The 21,672-nt window shown below is 51.7% G+C and overlaps 2 protein-coding genes across 18 annotated transcripts in view; one reads left to right on the top strand and one right to left on the bottom strand.

Moving 5' to 3' along the window:
* Window positions 1-21,672, bottom strand: part of ARSG (arylsulfatase G) — a 66,825-nt gene that overhangs the window by 7,041 nt on the left and 38,112 nt on the right. For 12 of the 16 annotated variants that reach the window (XM_025141625.3, XM_025141626.3, XM_040649613.2 and 9 more), the window contains 2 exons: window positions 21,132-21,462; window positions 4,835-17,881 (listed from right to left, as the gene is read on the bottom strand). In XM_025141625.3, coding sequence (XP_024997393.2) covers window positions 17,674-17,881; window positions 21,132-21,462 — 539 coding nt within the window. In that variant the 3' untranslated portion in view covers window positions 4,835-17,673. Of the gene's footprint in view, window positions 1-4,834; window positions 17,882-19,864; window positions 21,463-21,672 lie in introns of those variants that run through there. The other 4 variants (XM_025141632.3, XM_025141634.3, NM_001348479.2 and 1 more) reach the window with 4 other exon arrangements.
* WIPI1 (WD repeat domain, phosphoinositide interacting 1) lies at window positions 1,572-20,114 on the top strand. 2 transcript variants are annotated; one of them, XR_001464614.4, is made up of 14 exons: window positions 1,572-1,686; window positions 2,581-2,663; window positions 4,176-4,345; window positions 7,550-7,646; window positions 11,536-11,633; window positions 12,622-12,714; window positions 13,006-13,076; window positions 13,564-13,671; window positions 13,754-13,918; window positions 14,096-14,203; window positions 15,557-15,678; window positions 16,082-16,182; window positions 17,202-18,784; window positions 19,580-20,114. XR_001464614.4 is itself a non-coding variant. In XM_015279954.4 (13 exons), exons 1-13 carry the CDS (start codon window positions 1,616-1,618, stop codon window positions 19,625-19,627), a joined length of 1,335 nt encoding a protein of 444 aa, XP_015135440.1. In that variant the 5' UTR covers window positions 1,572-1,615; the 3' UTR covers window positions 19,628-20,114. The 2 variants fall into 2 exon arrangements, 1 of the variants encoding a protein (XP_015135440.1); XM_015279954.4 differs by lacking the exon at window positions 17,202-18,784.

The raw sequence follows: 21,672 nt of genomic DNA, 5'->3' as shown, positions 1-21,672 counted from the left end.
CCCCACTAGGTGCCTATGAATAGGAGATGTTTTTTCCCCCAAAACATTGTAAATTTAAAATCATTCCCCTGCTGGCTCTGCAGTGGAGTTCTGATGCTCTGTGGCCCAGGGACAGTCTGCTGTCAGCCTCACTACAAGCTAATGCTGTTTCAAAGCTGTTTGTTTTCATACTTCTTCCTGAAGTCATTCATCTTCACAGTTGCAGGTCTTAAATTCCAAAACAGGGGAATATTATTATGAACACTTAAAGGCCCCAACGATGCAAAGGGGGATTAATCTAGGCAGATGGATGTGTCCACATGGAATCTGCCTCATTTGGATGGTATTGCATGTAGATCTTTTTTTCCAAAAGCCCTGTGGTGTACACCAAGTGATGGAGGGCCAATGACTTCAGCACTCACATGAGGATTACTCATCTAATTAGGGGGTTTGCAGGCTCTGCCCCTGTGTTTCTGTGCACTGTTAATGTCATTGTACTGACTTCTAGAACTTTTGCCATTTAGAGACTGGCTTTACTTTTTTTTGTTGTACTTTTGCTGGTAGATTTGACCTCACAAGGTAACATCAGCCACATGAATAAAGCTGTTATCTCTGCACAAACGCAGTAGGTTTAGACCACAGATTCTGAGAAGATCTAAAAGCCTCTTCAAAGCCCTATTTGGCTACGGAGGCTGCAATGCAGGGAGAAAGAATCTCTCTGAAAGGAGAACTGTCTTATTTTGCAATCAATGAGAACAAGTATAATCACAGGCTTTCTTCTTATCGCTTACTCCCCGCATGCTTCGGCACCTTGTCCATCCAGCACAGCACCTCCTTTGTCTTATTTATCGCAGCACGCCGCAGCCTGCGGGACGAGGAGGATTACCGCCCGGGTCAGGTCAGCCTCGGCTTTGCTCAGCTGAGAGCCGGAAAGCTCCGAAGGCCGATCCTGCCCTGCCCTGCCCTCCCAGCGACGGATCTTCCCAGCACCCGACCCGAGTCCCCCATGCACCCCACGCTGCCACGGCCGTCCCTGCACCGTGCGCGAGGGGTTGTTGGTCCATCCCCATCTAACCACAGAACAGCCGGGTTGGAAGAGGCCTCACAGCCCACCCAGTTCCAACGCTCGCCCTATGCTCTGTGCCCCCACAATGCCCAGAGCCCCTCCAGGCATAGGGCACCCACACTTCTCTGGGCAGCAGCGCCAGAGCCTCACCGCCCTCCCGGTGAGGAATTTCTCCCTAACGCCTGACCTAAATCGCCCTTTTTGAGCTCAGAGCCGCTCCCCTCCCAGCACGGACGGCAGCGGCGCCGCTCCGCCAGCTGTGCCCCCCCGGCAGCAGCCGGGCCCCGTCTGATGCAACCACAACACCACCGCGTGGCCACGCACAGCTGTTCCCTCCGCCAGCCAATAGCAGCTGGCTCTTCTCACACTGTAGGCGGGACCGCTCCGTCTTCCCAAGGGCGATAGGTCGAGCTTCAAGACAATCAATCGGTAGGGCGGTCCCTCTGCAGGACCGCGGACCAATGAGAAGAGGCACCGCCCTGGACCGCCAGCGCCGCGGAACCGGGGCCGGCGCGGGGGAGGCGGCGGCGCGGCGGGGGCCGGAGCGGGCCGAGCCGCCGCGCCCGCTCCATGGAGGCCGCGGCCGAAGCCCTGGGGGGGCCGGCGGCGCTCAGCTGCTTCTCCTACAACCAGGACTGCACGTAAGCGGGGCGGAGGGCGACGGTGGGCGACGGGGCGGGGGGGGAGCCCGGAGCGGGGCCGCTCCCCTCAGGCAGGGCCGGGCCTGACAGGGAGCGTCGCGGTGGGCGGCTCTCAGGGCCTCGCGGGGCGCAGGGCCCGGCCGGTGCCTCCCGGTCAGGCCGCGGACAGCCGGAGAGCGACGTCCAGCGGGACTCGGGCTGTCAGCGGGGATCTGCCCGCCGCCCTCGGCTGAGAGAGAGCGGAGGTGCCCGGAGCGGCCCCACCGAGCCCCCCCGGCTCCGAATTGCGGCCTGCCCCTACCCAGCCCATCACCGAGAGCCGTTGCCCAGTGGCACAGCGAATACCACTGGGCTGGCAGCTCCGGTCAGGTTTGCAGACGCTCCTGTGGAGGTGCTGTCAGCCTCCCGGCCTCGCTCCGTGCCCAAACAAAGAGCAGCGCAGTGCTGCTGACGTGAGCCCACAGCTGCCAACGCAGGGGATTCCGGGGCAGCTGCTCGCTGAAGGCCGGGATGTTAATGATTGGTGTCTGAGCAGAGCCAGCCCTTGGCACGGCTGTGCTGCGTGCCTGCAGAGCCACTCCTGGCTTCAAAAAGCCTCTCTGTAATGCAGCAGGTGTGTCCCAGAGGCCCTGTCTGCAGGCAGAGATGACCGTCCTCCCAGCAGCCCCAGAATCCCCATGGGTGACACTATTGTACATGGATGCTCTGTGGGCTGCAGCATCCTCAAATGGAAAGCAGGATGCTTAGGTTTGTTATGTGTAGTTGGCTGAGTGGACACTGAAGTTGTGCCTTCTCAGACCACCACATGATGAATTACCCATTCCTCTTATCTGCAGGGACTCCTTGCTGTTCCTACTGGATCTAAACCAGCAGGCTTTTGTCTTATCTTTGCAGCTCCCTGGCAATTGGAACCACAACTGGATACAGGCTTTTCTCCTTAAGTTCCGTGGAGCAACTGGACCAGGTCCATGAAAGCAGTAAGTCTCCTCTCCTTGAGTGTTGGCGCAGGCTTTAGCTATATTACTGCTGTTTGGTTTGTTTTGAGGGAGTGACCCTTACTGCTCTTGCAGCAATGGCATCTATTTCTGCTGCTCACTTATCAGGAGAGAAACAGCTCTGGTTAATGCCCTGTACATGGCAGTCTTTAGAGCCAACTGCAGCTGTGGAAAAACTCCTGAGCCACCATCAGTACTTTAACAGAGTTGGAGGAGTCCTACAAGTTTAGAATCCAGCTTCTTCCTCACTGCTTGTCAGTCTGACAGCAGCAGCTTGTTCTGGAAACCAGTATTTAGAGCTAGTTTGTGGGCTGAATGTTTCACATATGAGAGGCTGTAGGCCACCAGCATGGACTCTGGATAACTCACAAGCTTTTAGTCCAATGTGTTATTTACTTGTAAGATGTTTTTAATGGGCTTCCAGTCTAAGGAGGTCATTCACAGCAGGCTTTCAGCCATTAGCTGCGTTCAGAGCAGCATGCAGTGCACTCAACAACCCAAGACAAGTCAGACCTTAAGTAGTACATACTCTGGTCTGGTTCAGGCCAGAAGCAGAAGCGCTTCAGCTGAGATGGCACCAAACAAGATACAACTCAGTCCTGGGAGATACTTCTCCACTGGCTACAGTGGGAACTTCAGCAACCAGACATAACAGCTTCATCTGGCACAAAGTTCAAGCTCCTTCTTTGCCTTACAGAGTAAGTGAGCTGCTGTAAGGCAGCAAGCCACAACCATATTCCAAACTCCTAAACAACTTTGAATTGTCCACACAGTCAGATCCAAGGATCAATGAGAAACAGATACCTGCAGGTGTTATGGGCATGGTAAGGGGCTGAGATGGATTGTCATGCATCATGGTTGTAGACTAGTCTTTATACCTCCAATGCAAGACAGCTCAAGCACTAGTTCAGGACTACTTAATTAGAAGTCATAGTTCCAAGTTATTTAAGTACATATTCAAAAGGGTCATTGTAATGGTGCCTTTCCAACATAAGAGCCCACACATAGCCACTGTAAAACCTACCACACCACTGTTCACCTCAGCAACGGGAAGAGTAAATGTGTCAGCCTTCCCACATCCAGAGAAGGCTAGGAGAAATTAGACACCGTGCAGAATGGACAGTGAGTTACACACAGCTGTGCCTTACCTTGGTAAGTCCTGGCCATTCACTGCCTCTAGGAAGGTCCCTGATCAAGCTGACTCTCATTTCCTATCACAGGAATAAGCTCTTACTCTTTTATATTCCACCCCAAAGATTGATTACAGCTGAAGGGCTCTGCCGAGGAGGGCATGACAGCATTCTGCCTTTAGGAGAGGCTTCATTAACCCCTTCCTGCTTTGTGTCAGCTGAGAAATTTTTAATAGAAGCTGATGTTGAACTTCTTAGCCCTGAGCCTAACCCCATTTCTTCCTGAGTTGAGCTTCACTTGTCACTGCAAACAAACCAACCGTAAACCAAGCTAAAGACTGTCTCGCTTTCCTTCTGTGCCCAGATGAAATCCCAGATGTTTACATCGTGGAGCGTCTGTTCTCCAGCAGCCTTGTGGTTGTGGTCAGTCATGCCAAGCCACAGCAAATGAATGTCTACCACTTCAAGAAAGGGACAGAGATCTGCAACTATAGCTATTCCAGTAACATCCTGTCCATCCGGCTGAATCGTCAGGTAAGGAGCTGGGGAAATGGGTTAGCCAGAGTTGTCCCACTCTGGCTCTTTACTGGTGCTGACTCTACACAGACCAGAGTCCAGCTGGCACCCTGCTGCTCAGCAGAGCAGCAGCAGCCTGGGCTTATACTGTGTCTCTGCACAGGGCTCGGAGGGATAGGTCCATGTTCTCTTCTGCCAGCTCCACCTCAGTCCTGGTTACCTCTGAGCAAGGAGGAGGGTGGCTGTGTGTATCATCTGCCATAACCACTTCAGAAGCTGAGTCCTTGTTTTCTTAGCAGTCACACAAAGGCTTTTTGTTGTTTGCCTTCTGACCTACTCAGCATACAGTTCTGCAAAAAAGCCCCATTTTTTTATTCATCTCTTTCCCTCCCCTGGATTCCACATCCTGAACCCAGGACCACCTCTGCCATCTTTATGCAGATGAGACTGTCAAAGTTGGTAACAAAACCCAGGAGTAATGTGAACTCCGTCATGGAGGCAAAAGGCTGCTTCTCAAGTACTGCTAGGCACCGTGTTTTATTTTTAAAGGAGTAGAAAACATTCAGGCCATTTGGAAGGAGGCTTTTAAACTGTTAGCCTCTGAACTGATGTAGCCTTATGCAGCTCTGAGCCCTATTGGAATATTTAAAGTCGTCTTTCTTTCTTCCATAATTATATTCAAAGTATGTGCCATAAGAAGCTAAGGACATTTTACAATGAAGAAATAAGCAGTCTGAGTAATTGTATATAATCAGCTTCTCCTCACTTAGCAACAGTGGGAGCTGCAGTAAGGCTCTCCCATAAGGAAACGCTGGTTGAGTTTCCAGTAAGGCTGTGTTTGACCAGAAGTTCTTGTACTACAATTAAGTCTGTCCTAAATGGATTTTTTTTCACTTAAGCTTACAATGAAGCTGGCAAAATAAGAACTTCCTCTGAATTGCAGATAGATGTATATGTATAAAAATAAACTGGGAGGTTCTGCTTAGCGTTCCTAGGAGATAAGTATGTGAGTAAAATAAGCCCAGGATTTTTCCCGCGTGCTGCTCCAGTGACTGCCTGAAGATGATGTTAAAAGTCCATATAAGGCCAAATCTCATATAAGCTTTTAACACAGGAAAATGGTAGTAAATAAAACAGGAACAGAACTCAAACAAACAGCGCGTGTTTTGACTTGATCTGCCTGTGAAAAATCCTTGTGCAAACAAAAGAGCCCCTTGGATGTTGCTGATCCACGGGAATTCTTTGTTTCAGGCTCCATTATAACTGACATACACATTAAGCTATGTCATGGTGTGTCTCAAAGCAGAGAGTAAGGCTGTACCGTGAGATCAGCCTAAATCTCCCCTGCGGCCTCCCTGGATTCTCAGTCACTGTGCTAAAACCCCGCTGGATTTTTTGGAGCCATGTGATAGTTTTTTTCTGGCTATATCCATATCCAACACATCTTAAGTCCTCAACGTACAACTCAGCCACTCCACCAGATTTGTGCCAGACTTAAGTTCTGAAGAGAAACGTGAGATGCAGTGCCTTGAATGGTGTGCAGCAATCGCAGCACCAGGCACCTTCTATGAGGCTGTCTGTGCACGGTGACAATAAAACTCATTCCTCATCTCAGCAGGTTTTGAGAACCAGCCCTCTCCAGCTCCCCCTGAGCTTGCCCAGGCCTCTTTTACCTCTTCACCTCCCACCCCCATCACCCTTCTTGTGCCTTCCTGGATTTTTTCCCCGTCAGTGCCAGCATCTCTTGCTACAGCTCTGGCTTGCTGCTTTGCTATCATCTGGAGTACTTCCCTTCACCTGTACATCAATAGCAGTGCGTTTTGCAGTTCTGGGAAAGCACACGGTGGCTTTGCTGAAATCAGCTGTATAAATATGACTCTGACGATCCCTGCTAGCAAGTTGATGGCTGTTACTGTAGAAAAGGCAAAGTCTTCCTGGAAATGCAAAATGGCTGTGACACAGCCCCAGATGCTGTGGTTAGCAGGAATAGAAGTGGGAAAGAGTTTGATCTGAGAGTAATGGTGGAGCAAGGCAAAGATTTTCTAATGTGGGTGTTTTCAAGTTAGTAACTAAACTCCACATTTAGATACTAAATAAGTGGCCTCATTTCTAAAGAGGTGGAGGCTCTGTACGTCCTGTACATGGATTTGGGTGCTTCAGCTTCAGGAGCTTGGGCAGAGTCTGGCCTCACACTTTTATTGGGATGTTTTCAGAGCTTCGGGACACATGACACTAATATAGGTGGAGCTGTGCACACCCAGGGCTCAGAAAGCACAGTCCTCCAGCCAGATCCAAAGCCTGGTCCCAAAAAAGCTTCTATGTAAAATGCCTCTGCAGAAACTCATAGAGATCAGGACGCAGAGCAGAGCAATCACAGAAATGATGGCCCAATGCTGAAGTTACGATATTAGGCTTCCTTTTTCCTTTCTGCCTTTCCTGCCTGTGGTTTGGCAGCTCCTCACTCCACAGCTGCCTCCTGCTGGGTGGGTGTTTGTTGCTGATGAGTTCTACAGAAGAGGTGCAAGCACATAAGCTTGCAAATACCCTGCCTGTCTGCCAAGATGGTGCAAGCACTAGGTGGGAAGCACCAACCTCTGTGACTATCTGAACAAATTGTTCCTAGCCCAGTTTTATGCAATTCTGCCTCACAACTTTGGGCACATAAAGCACAGTCTTGCCAGCTTATGCTGACACATTAGGTTTAGCAGTAGTGGGAGGCCCACCACTTAGATGCTTGCTTCCAATTTGGGAAGAAGTCAGGGCAAAGGGCAGGAAATCCCATCTGCAGGCAGGCTAACAAGCAGGACTGGCAGCCTCTCTGTTCCCTGGTCTTTATGATCAAAACGTAGTTTGCTGTGAAAAGAACTGCAAAGAGAAGTTGGGATAGAAGTAGATGCTAACCAACACCCATGGCAAGAGTATAACCAAGGTCTGTCTTTATGTTCTTAGGGCCTAGGGATGTGCAAGATCATCTTGTAGAGTAACAGAGAAGTTGTTACCATGTTCTGTCTGCTTTCTAAGGCAAAACCAGATGTAGTCAATTCTCAGAAGCAGAGCCATCCAAAATCAAAGGGTGTCCACGGGGAGGGGATTTAGAAGCAGAAGAGGTCATGTTTCTGCAGCATTACAGCAAAATCCCTGCTGAGTTTTTCCAGCAGCAATATTTGAGCGTGCCAAGTATGGGAGCAGTGCTGGTGAGGTTCTGTACCTGTGTCCTTGCAGAGGCTGATTGTTTGCCTGGAGGAGTCAATTTACATCCATAACATCAAGGACATGAAGCTTTTGAAGACTATCCTGGATACGCCCCCAAATACAACAGGTAAGCAAAGGAATCTGTGTGTAAGGGAGAAGTGAGCTCTGCAGGAGCCTTCCGTAGCCACAGTATTTGTTTTAGAATTCAAACCAGCCTGTGGTATGTGTATTCTTAGCAGCACGACTAATTCAGCACTGGGGAACCAGAGACGTATGGAGGCAGTCAGTCAGGCTTATGAGAGAAGAAACCCTGCTCTGTCCTGAGTAAATGCTTCAAAGACAGCAGCATGATTTGAGTTAAGGTCAGTCCCTTCCAGGAAGGGAAGGGATATCCATGCAGCTCATGGCTTCCTGGAGCACGCCTTTGTTCCCTGTTATGAGACCAAAGCTGTACGGCAGGCCAGGACTTCAAACTCCCCTCCATTTACAGGGCAACTTCATGTTCTCCCTCTGGGGCTCCCAACCCCTCCCTTCAGCATGCCCTGTGCCAGAGTCCCGCAGTGCTTTCCCTCAGGACAAAGGGGCCCTGCATCCCCACTGCCAGCATGAGTCAGCTGTGGAGGCACACCTTGGCACTCCCTGCAGACCTGCTTCACACCACGGGCACGCTGCTCCGCCAGGCAGGCGGCTCCTGTGATCAATGAGGCGCTCCGAGTCAGCTCCCAGAGCGAGTAGTGCTGCAAAGAGCACCTGGGACACAAAACACAGCCAGGCAGTGCTTATTCCACCGTGCCTCTGAGCCGGCGCCGCCAGGGAGTTCCCTGAGCTTGGGCTGCCACCTGGTATTATTCCACACACAGGAGAAACCCACAGGACAGGGCAGATGGCTGCGCAACAGATTTTCCCTGCGTAGCGTAGGGTGAATCGTGCTGATGGAGAGGAGCAGTTTTTAGCAGTGAGCAGGGAAGCCTGGCTGAGCGCCCACGGCAGCGCTGCCGGATGGAGCTGTGACATCCCGGTCACAGACCGCAGCAGCTTTCCAAGGGCGGTTGGTTGTGAAGTTATTGATGTGCTCATGCCTGGCTTCTGGGCTTTCAAGGGATGCTGTTCTGGCTTCTCCCCTGACCTACTTCAGGTCTTAACAGATGGCTTCCTCATGTAGATTAAACATACTAAATACTGCAAATATAATTAAAGTTTAAAACCTTCCTGAGAAAGCCTGGCAGCAGCGGGCAGGAAGGGGGATACCCAGGCCTGGAGCTGTTCTGATCAGGTCACGGTTTAAAAGCAACAGCAATCAGCAGTCACTGGGACAGGACTAGGCTGCTGCGGATCACAGGACTTCATGCAGGCTTAATTTTCTAAAACCCTTTCAGCACAGCAGCTGTCATTGAAATGAGCTGAGTGACAAGTGCTGTGACACGTGCGCTCCCTCTGTCCCCCAGCATCTGCTTTGCTCCCAAGCCTGACCCCAAAGACAGCGTGTCCAGGAGGCCAATGCAGGCCCAGCCTGCTGCTCCTTTTCGGAGCAGGGATCTGGGGATTTGCTGCACACCCATGGGGCAGTCACTGTGGGCTCGCTGCCTGGCGCTGTGCAGGACCCGGCTCCCAACCCATAGCTTTCCTTCAGCTCAGGCCGCACGTGAGGGACTGCACATCGAGCAGCCCATGCTGCTGTCACACGGCTGAGGGAAGTGCAGTGACCTCGGGCTCCCCTCGCACGCACATGCCAGGAGAAGCAATGCTTCCTGCGGGGCGATGTGCGCAGCCTTTCCAGGATGATCGCACGCACCGCGGGCTGTCCGCTCGGTAATGTCTGGCCAGCCTCCTCCATGCAGGAGAGGAAAATGCCCGGGGTGGGCGAGTCTGTTGTTTTTCATGCATGCTCAAATAAGGAGTGAATCTCTCTCCTGAGACTAAACCACACTGCTTAGTCGCGAGCTTTCAGCTCCAGGCGAGCACACGAGCCAGGCTGATTGCTCGTGCATGAAGCAAAGCCCCCGGGGAGCACGGCTCTGCAGAGCGGGGCTGTCTGTCACTATCAGCATGCTTGCTGTTCAGGAGAGCACTGGTGGCTCTTGTCCCCCGAGAGTCCCGGCCCGAACTGCTCCAGGGAGGGCAGGAGAGTCCCAGGGAGGCTGCGAGGTGACTCATGTCAGAGGCAGGATTTGCACTGAGGTTGTTGTGCTCAGTGCTCATGCTGACATGCACACTGTGAGGGCTGATCTGTAGAGACAACTGCAGCTTTGGAAACTACTTCAAGTGGTTCCCTTGAACCCCGAGACCCCACTGGACCTGCTGCCCTGGCAGCAAAGCCAAGCTTCTCCCGTGCTGTAGGTGTTTCTCCATGCTGCCAGAGGAAGCCCCCTGTGAAGTGGCAGCCACAGAGGTGCTGTGCTGAGCCATGCCCACTCCTGTGCCCACTGACTCTCACTTAAGGCTGCCAGGTGCCAGGACCAGAAGAGCATTTTCAAAGGCTGCCGTATGGCTTGTGCTCTGTGTTCTTTGTACGTCCCTGAGGTCAGCTCAGTACACTCACATCTGTGTTTTCCCCTGGCCTGGTTTCCCATTTGCTTCTCCCAGACAGGCGCACAGCAGAGGGAGAGGGTGACTCACGCCGCCCGGCTCAGAGCTCGCTTTGTTGAGCTTCAGCCTTCCCTGGGCCCTCACTAGAAGGGGTTACACTGACCCCCAGTGCTGTCTGGGCTGGGGAAGACCCTCCTCAGACACACAATTGCTCTGTATAGTAGTCTCAGAGCTGTCTGCATTCCTCCCAGCCTGCCTTTCATGGGTGCCATCACCTCTGCTGCCTCTGCTCCACTTCCCTGCAGCGCGCACAGTCCTTGGCATGATGTAAATGCTTCTGATTGATAGGGAGTGGACCTCAGGGGCCTCTGGCCCATCCTGCAGCTCCTGGCTGCGCTGCGGTCTCTTTGTTTAGTTATAAACAATGACCTAAAACAAGAGCTTCAGCTGATTCTTCCCTACTGCTGGGCCAGGGCCAGAGCAGTGTCCTGACATGACAGCTTGCACAGTGTGCGTGCGCGTGTCAGTGTGCATATGTGCCCGTGTGCATGTCCTGTTTGGGCAGCAAGGAGCACAGCCCCGGCAGCCTTTAACCCTGCAGCTTCCTCCCCACGTGGGGGATGTGGGACCCCTGGGTGGCAGCCAAGAAGCTGGGGTCGTGCTGAGCCCCTAGCTGAGTGCTGGGATGACTGGGAGCACGCAGACATGGGGCAGGAAGCAAGTGAGATCCATTGCTGCGTGTGACATGATCCACTGCGATGGGTCCTCAGCCAGCAGCAGTAATGAGAGACAGGAAGAGGTGCTCCGTTCCTGGGTCACTGAGGGGACAGGCGGATGGACAGCCCTACACACACATTCATCCATCCCTGTTGTTTCCTGCAGTTCCTGCTCACTTGAAAGGGGATGTCTGGGAGACTTTATCCTCATGTTGGTGTAAAAACAGATGGTTATTGCAGGGAAGAAATTCCTGTGTGGTTAAAATTCAGCTCGGCTCAAGTTCCTCATCTGCGAGAACCTCCCTGCACAACTGTGGCATTTGCTTTATCTCCCTCTGCTTCCCTTTTCCTATCAGGGAAGGAAGTGGCAGTGCCCGGCTCCATGGCTGCAGCTCGGAGTTCCAGCTGTGCACTTAGCTCTGCTCACATCTGCAGCTGTCCAGATGTGCCCGGACAGGAGCCCTGTTAGCCCTGAGACCAATGGTGCCTTCTCAAAGGAGATGATTGAGGAGAAGGGAAGAGCTTCAGCAGGACAGGGGCTCTCTCAGGGCAGGATTTGGGGAGGCCATGGCGGGGTGCAGGAGCCATACTGTCCCGTACCAGCAGGTGTCCCCATGGTGGAGGCACTGCCCGCGTCCAGCTGGCGCACACCCGGTACCGGACAGCATCCCAAAATGTGACAGCACCCGAACCCCTGCGGTGTCCATGGCCACGTTTCTGCTTTCTGTGCTCCACCAGCAAACAACCTCAGCTGTGTCCTTCTTGCCCTGCCAGGTCTGTGCGCTCTCTCAATCAACCACGCCAACTCCTACTTGGCTTATCCTGGCAGTGCAACCAGCGGAGAGATCGCACTTTACGACGGAAATACTTTGGTAAGTGTGAAGCTCGCCCATTTGGATACCGGCAGGGACTGAAAACAAACAGAACCACAGCAGAGCCAACAGGGCCGTGGGGAAAGATGAATAAATGTACTCCGCTGTGCTGCAAGGAATATTTGCCTGGGGCAGGCACGTTCCCTATCCCCCTTGCCTAGACATCGCACAAAGCAGTCAGCCTCTTTGAGATCAGAACATCCACTTCCCAGTACTGGATAGTGAGGGAAACGTAACCCATGCTCGAAGGCAGCTGCCAGACTGGCACAGGCAGGGCTCAGAGAGATTCAGCCTCACGCCCAGAGGGAGTGATGTGAGCAGGGTGGCTCACGGAGCTTGGAGCTGCTCCAGGTACAGGACGTGGGCAGCTGCTTTGCTGTGCCACAGGCTGCAAGGGATGCAAAGGAATCCCGAGCCATGGGGAGGACGAGGTGCTCACATCTCCTCAGGAAATTTGTCTGTGGCTAGGAGCAAGGTTGTGGTTATCTGCAGTTTATGCCAGGGCTTTGGATTACATAAGGCTGCTGCTTTGTACATGCAGCAGGAGCTGAAGATCTGCAGCAGAGGAGAGCAGAGCACATATGGGAAAAACACACTGCTGCTGTGGAGAGATGCTAGCAGGAGCCAGGGCTCCCCACAGGCAGAGGGGCCACAGTAGTATTTGCTGTACAGCCACAGTGTGTAGAGCCAAGGCACAAAGAAATGCCAGGCTTTGGGGGCACGGCTGTGAGCCTGCAGCCTGCTTGAGGGGCAAGGAGCTGAGGACATCTGTGTCTAGGAGGAGGTTTTGGTAAGCACAGTGCCTGTAGCAGGTGGAGAGTGAGCTCGAGGCAGGGCAGGGACTGTTAAAGGGATACGAGAAATGCAATACGGTCCCTTGAAAACACATGGGCAGTTCTGGATAGGGAATGAGGCAAGAATGCCCTGCGCTTACGCAGTTTGAGAAGCAGTGTGTCTCTTTACTCTCACATCACCTTCTGTCCTACAGAAAACAGCCTGCACAATTGCTGCCCACGATGGGCCTCTGGCTGCCCTGACCTTCAACTCCACCGGGTCGAAGCTGGCGAGTGCTTCTGAAAAGGTGAGTGAGCACTGCTGGGAGTAACCTCCTTGCCACTGCCAGCCCGTGGCTGACAAAGGGGCACGGCCAACCCTGGACCATGAGATGCAGGGACAGGGGCAGCCCCTTGTTAAACACAGCTTCCTGGGGAGGGGCACTCAAATGACTGACTTGTAGGAGGCCAGCATATTGTGTCCATATTGACCCAGGCTGACAAACAGAGCCTCTGCATGTTCTGAGTTTCCTTGGTGTGTCAGGGCTCGTGCTCTTTGCCCTGCTCCTGTGTGATCTTTCCATCTGCATTTTTTGCAGGGCACAGTCATTCGTGTATTTTCCATTCCTGGTGGGCAAAAGCTCTATGAATTCCGTCGAGGGATGAAAAGGTCAGTTCATGCTTCTATCGGTGACAAGTACACAGAGGGCTCCCGGAGCAGAAATGTAAACATGGGGACAGAACACCGTCAGATCCTGGCAGCTTTGGCATCTTTTGCAGAAAGAAAACAAGAGTGAGCATATCAGATAGAAATGTCATTGTGCCAGACAGCCGTGCTGCGCCCAGCTGCCTCCAGCAAGCTTAGTGATTCCATTCAGTGCGTCACAGAACAGGGCAATCATGGAGAACAGAGGTGGATTCATCTTCTCTGTCCATTTTTTGTTTCTTACTTGAAATAATGAAGTCTCCAGAGTTATCATCCTGATTCTTCTCAAAGGAGGTGTTTTGAAGCTGCTAAGCCACTTGCACAGAGCCCAACTCTTGACGGCAGGAGTGGGCTGGGTCTTCTCTCTCCCTGTCCTCTGTGAGCAAAACCTCGCAGTTCCCATGCAGCAGGGTGCCAAGTAGTGAATGGTTCTGTCTGTGCTTGGCCCTAGGTATGTGAATATCAGCTCTCTGGTGTTCAGCATGGATTCCCAGTTCCTATGTGCTTCGAGTAACACAGAGACAGTGCACATCTTTAAACTGGAGCATCTCACTGACAGGTGAGGGAGTAACCTGAGCTAACCTGCTCCGGGGTGTCCACTTTGGACACCTGTCTGTACAGCACTGTTTGTGACCCCCCAGCCGGCCAGAAGAGCCACCAACCTGGACTGGGTACATGGGAAAGATGTTCCAGGCTGCCACCAACTACCTCCCTGCCCAGGTGTCGGGCATGATGAACCAAGATCGAGCCTTTGCCACTGTCCGCCTCAACATCTCGGGACAAAGGAACATCTGTGCCCTCTCCACGTACGTACTGACATCTGTGTTTCACTGCCACACCAGCCTTCAAGCAGACACAGCTATGTATGCTCATGACCACCACTGTGCCCGTTACCTTGCACCCTGCAGAGCACACAGTGTATGTTTGCTGTCAGTGTGTGCATGCAGCTGTTGTGTTTGGACTCGTGATGCTTTTCTCCTTAGGATTCAGAAGCTGCCTCGACTGCTGGTGACTACATCTGATGGACATCTCTACATCTACAACTTGGACCCGCAAGATGGAGGAGAGTGTGTCTTAATTCAGAAACACAGGTAAATGCCTCTCCAGTGCATTGATGTTCCCTACACATTTGAGATAAATGCTGATCCTTAAAAACTAAGAAAGGGAAATTTCACCTGCATGCACAAAATGGAGCTGTAGGAGCAAGAACATTGGAACTGAGTTGTGATTCTAGTTGCTGGATCTAGCGGACATCAGTGAGGACCATGTGAGCAGCAGGGACCTGGGGCATCGTGCAGAAGAAACCAAGGACATCTCAGGCAGCTGTGGGACACAGCCTAGATAGCAGAGGTGGGCTTTAGGAGATGCCTCCAGCAGCAGTGCACAGACTCGAGGGTGGCAGAGAGCAGAGCACCTCTCCTAGGCATCGGTGGGTGCTGAGAGCCAATTTTGGGGCCGCAATCGTGTGGAGCAGCTCTGGGAGCTTCCGTCAACAAAGCCTCACACACACGCATGCCTGCAGGCACGCCGTGCTGCAGCAGAGCCTTCCGTGCTGCCGTTCCGTTTGTATGCCAATTCGATTAAGCACGTAACCCCGCATCTGGGCTACTTGGCTCCAGATGTGAAGCCTTTGGGGTGGGGTGCGATGTAACATGTGCTGTAAGCCAGGACGTGGCCGGCGGCCAGGAAAATGCCAACAGATTTTTAAAAGCCACAAAACAAAAGCGCTTCAAAGCTGCGCTGTCCAGCGTGCTCCGGCCGCCGGCCTCCCACCTCCTTCAGACACTGCTGACCCCCCTCCCGTGCTCCCATTGTGCTGTGGCAGTCCGGAGCTGGCAGCCTTGCGTCGTATGTGGGTTCCTCTTTTAGCATCAGAGGACTGAAAAGGGCCCTTGGGTCATGAGTTACATTACATCATACTATATCTCTGCTCAGGCTCCGTCCGAAACTAGCCAGCACTGCTTTTCCCATCTAGTCCACTCCTGTTGGAAGCCCTTTGGAGCCCCCTCCATGATTAGAAACACTGTTTGCCTTTGTAACCTAAAGCTTTTGTGGTCAATCTGTTCCCTTCTATTCTCCTGCCAGCATTGTCCTCTAGCTGAAGTACTGCTTTCCCTATCTTCTGCATCCCCCCCCCTCCCCTCCCCGCTTTATTTGGAGAGCACAATGATCTCCTCCTCTGCAGCACTGTTAGGGCTGCAGTCAAAGTTTTGACGCAGTGTTACAAATCATAGAACTGTAGGACGGTTTGGGATAGAAGGGACCTTTACAGACCATCTGGTTCCAGCCCTCACCTGGCATTGGCCTGGGCACCTTCCAACTTTTCAGTTGGGTGATGTGCCTCAAGGAGACACAAGTGCAAATGCATGTCTCAGCTAGTGCTGGGGGAGGAACGAATGGGATCAGAACTAACTCTTCTTCCCTCTTTTCTCCTGTACAATCAGTCTGCTTGGCTCAGGAAAAATGGAGGAGAACAAAGAAAATGACCTTCAGCCTCCATTACCTCAATCTTATGCAGCAACTGTAGCCAGACAAAGTACAGTGCCTTCAACTTCGACTATGCCAGGTAAGCACCGCGCCTGCCCTTCCTTGGAGCAAAGAAGCAAGATAGCCCCTGGAGCAAAGTGGGAAGTCTCTGAACAACCAGAGGTTCACTGTAACCATAAACACCCCATGTGCAGGGCAGACTGGGGCAGCAGGGCCTTCTGCAGCTCACCCAGTTCATTCCATTAGGAATGAGTCAGTTATTTTCTGCTCTGCTTGCCCAGACCCCTTGCCAGGCAGCTGCAGTCCATTCCTGATTGGTAGTGTTGATGGTGATACCTTTCCCTTCTGCCACCCAAAAATGCTCAGCCAAATGCCAGAAAAAATCAGGATGTGTTAAAACACTGATAAAAGTGTTGCAGCTGTTTGTTTCCAGCCTCATAGCACCCATTTATCAGCAGTGCTTTGCATTTCCACTTCTGCAGGTTATTCGGAGGATGGTGGTGCCCTGCGAGGAGAGGTCATCCCAGAGCACGAGTTTGCAACCGGACCAGTGTGTCTCGATGATGAGAATGAGTTTCCTCCTGTGAGCATTCGGGACCCCTAAAACAGCAATTCAACCCCAATGCTAAGAAGAAAGTATTAACCTCTTACAGAAGAGATTCTGTTGCCCTGACCTTGTCCCAGTTAGCTGTGAAGCTTAAAATAACTAATTCGGGTATAGGAGAGTGCCAGGAACATCACACCCCTACTACATGGCAGCTGGGAAGGGGCAAGGATGATGAGCCTAATAATTAGAGAGAGACCTGAACAAATGAGCAGAATGAAGTGCAGATGCAGAACGGAGTTCAGATCCAGATCTGACCTTTGTGCCTTGCTCAGATTTCCAGTATTATCAGGAATAGCTTTGATTTGAACAACGCCATCGTTTAGAAATAAAAACTTAGTTTTCCCTGTTGTATTTTCAATCAGTTGTATTAGCTTATGGAAAACAACTGGAACATACCTGAACCTCATCAGTCCTCTGGAAATCTCTCCTTTCCAGAAAAAGAAACAAAGCAAAACAGATTGTTAAGCCATTGTTTTGGGTTTTTAAGTGGCACTTTCTCAGTTACCGTTGGAAGAACATACTGGCTTTATAAATCCTAACTTAAGCCTGGCAGTGTCTATCCTGCTCTTCTTCCTGTTATATAAGCATTTATTGTGTTAAATACTTAACTCCTAAGTGGACAGATATTGCTTACAGTGCTGTGATCTGGCTGTAATCAGCAGCATCTTCATGATAGTAATGCATTAATACAGCAGAATATTGTAACGGATTTCAGGCTGTAGGCTTGGCAGACTTTGGAATTCCTTACTCCACTTTCACATATCCTGCTGTTGGAGATCTGCCTGAAGAAGGAGGAAGTAAAAATTTCATTGGGATCCCAGGATTTGTTCCATATGCTGGGGCTGACCTCCTCTGTAAGGCACTTTCAAATTAAGTGATGCAAAGAGTTATTTATATAAAAGATGACTAATTCATGCCTCCCTTTGAAACTCTGCCTAAGCACAGCTCTTCGAGTCACATAAATCTTAGACCGATTCTCTTTACCTGTACCACAGCTTGTTGGAGACAGAGAACAAGAGTTTTCTATTTCTCCTACTCCATCCCCTAAGAAGGACATCGCAGTGTCTCCCATCTGGTCAAAGCCCTTTGGGCCACAGAGCAGCTGGGAGGAATGTTTGAGGAGCAGCACGGCCAGAGAGAAATCCTTTGCTTCCTTCTGCAGAACCTGCTCTTTGAGCATGTGGTTTGGGGCCATGCAAATGCCAGCAAGCAGGAACCACGCTGCTCCTGAATGAGCCTGCCTGCTGGGACTGCGCTGTAAAAACCAGCCCCAAACCCCTGCTGTACAGGCAGGGGTTTTATTAAATGGACTTTGATCTGTCAAAATCCTGTGCTGTAATTAACCTGACGGAGCAACTTACATGTGTAATGTTAGGGAGGAGGTGGTGTGAGAGGGAAGGAGCTTTCCAAAAATACTCCCTGATACGGCAGCTTTGCAATCGGAGCTTCCAGATAAAGAGTGTGCAGTCAGGACTCCGGCTTTTCCTCCATTGCTGGCAGTAATGTGTTTTGCATCTGCTCTGCTCGCTGGTGCGGCGCTGGCTCCCGCTGTGTGGTGCACAGGGAGCCCTGGTTGGGATGTTTTGATGTTCTGAATTTCACTGGGCTTCGCTGTTTTCTCAGTGCTGAGCAGTTTGGTGACTCGTCCAAGAGGGGTTTCAGGGATCGGTCACTTCTGTGCGGAGAAGGAGGGAGAAGAAAACTGACCTTATCCAACAAAAATGTTTTGACAGCATTCTGTTTTGCGGAAACATGGGAAGGGTTTTGTTTGTTTTCCAGTGTGCAACAAAAAGACATTTAAAAACCTCAAAACTTGTGACAAAATGGAATATTTACCCACAGCCCACGAGCACGGCTTTGAACTCAGACGTACTTCTGGAGGAACAGCAGTGCTGAGACCCAGCGGGTCCTCTCCATTTTGAGATGGTTTGCCTTCCCCTGACCTCAAGTGATGGTGAGCAAGACTTCAGAGGCTCAGCTGTTAATGACAAGGAAATGCAGCTTTGGTCTAATGCGCAATCTGTGGCTGATGGTAGAAAACTGCCTCTTCATTAAATGGAAGGAGGGACGGGTCAGAGAAGAGATGAGAAGCACAAGGAGGGCTTGTAAAAACACCTCAGTGAGAATGAACGTGGCTATTGCTCCTGATGATGCCAGCACTGCTGAAGTATCCTGTAGCAAGAGGTTAAGCAAGTTCAATTATGTGTCTTGCTTACACTGATGGGCTGGATTAAATGCTCTCAGGTCTCGCAGGGGTTCTGGAGTAACTGTGATCTTCTGCAGAAGGTACTCAGGCATTACTGAAATGGACAGCAGGCTGGAGGAGAAGGTGAGGAGAAGATGCTGTGCCTCAGACGGGCTCAAGGAAGCAGCACTGCACCTGAACTGCACAGCTGGATGGCGCCGCGGGAAGACGAGCCCAGCTCTGGCTGCAGGCAGTTGGGATGGTCCCTGCCATTCTCACCAAGCAGTTGTCACCTCTTTGCAGGTTCATTGGTGTCACTGAAGCTTCCAGCAGTGTCAGAAAACGTTGGTGTGCGTTCACAGCTGGCTGCTCAGCCTCGGCAGGGACCACAGGGTAGGGTTGTGAGGTTTCACAAAGAAATCCCATAGGATTCAGTAAGAATGAAGCCAGATGTTGCATGTGGTGTGCATTTGTATATGAGTAGTTCATGCAAAGTGTTTCAGGGTCTTTGCTGCTCCCACTTTCCTCTCTGTGGCTGCTTTATCACTAAATGGTTTTGGTGATACTTAGGATTGGTTTTGCCGTGCCTTGTTCAGGTTGGATATTAGGAACAACTTCTTATCTGAAAGCGTGGTCAGACATTGGCACAGGGAGGTGGGGGAGTCCCCATCCCTGCAGGTGTTCCAGAATGGTGCAGATGTGGCACAGAGGGATGTGGTCAGTGGGCACGGCAGGGGTGGGTTGGGCTTGGGGATCTTAGTGCTCCTTTCCAACCTTAATGATTCAATCATCCTCTAACTCTATAATTCAGTCTGGGTTCCATCTGCAGTCCCCAGCGATGCACATTGCGCTCCGTTCTCCTACTGTGCCAAAGCTGAACTTCTGGGGGACTTAGTGGGGCAAACGCAGCTCACAGAGTGACCCCAGTCCTGCAAGCAGGGCTGCACTCAGTGCCATGCCCTCCCCAGGCAGGACACAGCACCAAGGCAGCTGGTTCCAGTTCCCAGGGCTGTAAATTTGGGGAGGGGGGGAGTAAATAAATAAACCTCTGACAAATCTGCCTTTGAATGGAAAGTAAAACACTGCAGGACATCCCTCCCTCCCCTTCTCCTCCCATGTACGTAAAACCAACTTGAAACACACCCCGTTGCTGGGAAAAGTAAGGCCGTTCTGTTTTGATTTTGGTAGATAATCTTGTGCCGTGGAGGTCAGCCGGGCAAAGCGAAGAGGTCATGATGAGAAGCAAACATCCGTGTGCAGGACAGCTGCTGGGAAGTGCTTTGGAGCAGCCAGGAATCTCGAAGAACAGATCTGTGAGTCTTCAAGAAGACTAAAAAACCCAAGGTGGGCCACTGCTTTTAACTAGAGTACGTGTAAGTGAATAGCTGGCCCTGCTCACCCCGCGTCTTAATCCTCGTCTGGGTGGGGTGTCCGTGTACTGTATGCACATTGCTATATTTAACAAACTATATGTTAGAACCACATTGTAAATGCTAATTTAATCAGATCTGTACGTAACCAGGATTTTATATACCTGTTCTACCCGTTTCTAATTTATGCTGTTTTATGTGTATAAATGTACTTAATAGGAAGATATATTAAACTTAACGTCTTTGTACAGTACATACTATTTTACCCAAGCAAAGTATTTTTGCAGTGACACGAGAGGAGATGTGATTTGCTACAGTTAAAGACAGAATAAAGTCACAGTCCGTCCCTGGCAGCTCGCTGCCTGTGCTCCTGCTGTTCTTTGTGGGGCCCTAAAGATGTCAGTCTTGATTAAGCTTTAGCGAGTGGGTTTGGGGCGCTGCTGAGAGGTTGGTGGCTCCGGCACCATCCGGACCCAGCCCAGCCAAAGCCACACTGTGCTGTTGTGGGAGGCTGTGGGCCGGTGCTAATTGCAAACGGTTGGGCAGCCCCTCTAATTTCAGCAGCGCTGCCCGTAATTACAACTCCCAGTTCGCTGTGGCTCATGTAACACCTTGCTTTGCTTGAGACAAGCCACTTACGGCTTGTCCAAAGAAAGACCTGGGTGCGTAATTTGGAGTCCAAATGTGTTTCAGAAAACCCTCACTCAGCTGCTGGGAAATCCTGGTGGTTTCTGAGTTTCAGCTGCAACTTCAGTTTTGCTTCTGCAGCTCCCCAGGCTTTTGCATGTGCCCACAAATGTCCCACAAGAGCCTCGCCCAGCCCTGCAGCATCACATCGGGGTTAGTAGAAGCTGTGTCTGCCTGCAGTCCTGGACTGCTTGGAGACCTTGGGGCCCTCTCCCCGAGCTCCCTAAAAGATGCAGATATGGAGTTGACAGGGAGCAGTTCCCCCAGTTCTGCATTGCACACCTGTTTACACAAAGCCTTTCAAAATATCAAACTTCTTCCAGGACAATCTCTGACCTCCGCTATGCAATGCACAGCAGCTGCAGGACATGCCAAGCATCCCATCTAGCAAGGTGGCAGGGACGTGCAGCCCTACAAAAAGCCCAGAGCCACCAGGTGCTGCAGTGACTGCTCCAGCCAGGGGAACAGTGCTGCTCTGCATAGAGCTGCAGCAAAGGGGACCCTCTGCCTGCTCCCTCAGACACAGCACTACCTCACATGCACTGCAAGGCACAGAGCATGGGGAGCTGCAGCCTCCATCCCCGCCCCCCGGCCAACCTCAAGCCTGCAGCCAGCACGAACAGCAGCCCCATTCACAGAAACCAGAATTGGAAAAGGAGCAGCTTGAGCAATGATTTGCTTACAGACAAAGCCGTGTTGCTCTTCCGTCCGTGTGCTGGTCCAGCGAGGCTGTGTGAGATGTAGGTGCATGGCATCGGCAGGCCACGTGCTGTGTGCTGCAGCAGGGCACTGCTGCCGGGTCCTTGGAGTAGTCTGCAACCGTGGTGTTGTCTGTTGCAATATCCTCCAGGGCCTGGGCGTAAGCCCTGCTGATTGCAGGCAGCACTGCCTGATACTCCCTGGATGCCACGTCCAAAGGCTCCTGCTCCTGGATATCGCGATCCAAGTTGAAAATGAGCGGTGGCCGATGATGCTCTTCTGGCCCAATGCTTCCATCACAAGCCTTCGCCCCTCCTAGGGAGTAAAAGAGAAACACAGTGCAGTGCCAGACTGCTCACCCCTGCCCAGGTATCACCTCCGTGACGGCCCTTTGCCACCATGGTGGCTTTGGGAGCCCTTTGCTAGGCTGAGTGCTTCTGAAGCACCAGCACTATGACACGCACACGCTCCTTGCTGGGCTTGCTCTTGTTGGTGTTGATCTGATTTGGTTTTCACCCATCGCTG

Source organism: Gallus gallus, chromosome 18 (genome assembly GCF_016699485.2).
Source record: "Gallus gallus isolate bGalGal1 chromosome 18, bGalGal1.mat.broiler.GRCg7b, whole genome shotgun sequence".
NCBI lineage: Eukaryota > Metazoa > Chordata > Aves > Galliformes > Phasianidae > Gallus > Gallus gallus.
This window is presented reverse-complemented; position numbering and strand designations above follow the sequence as displayed.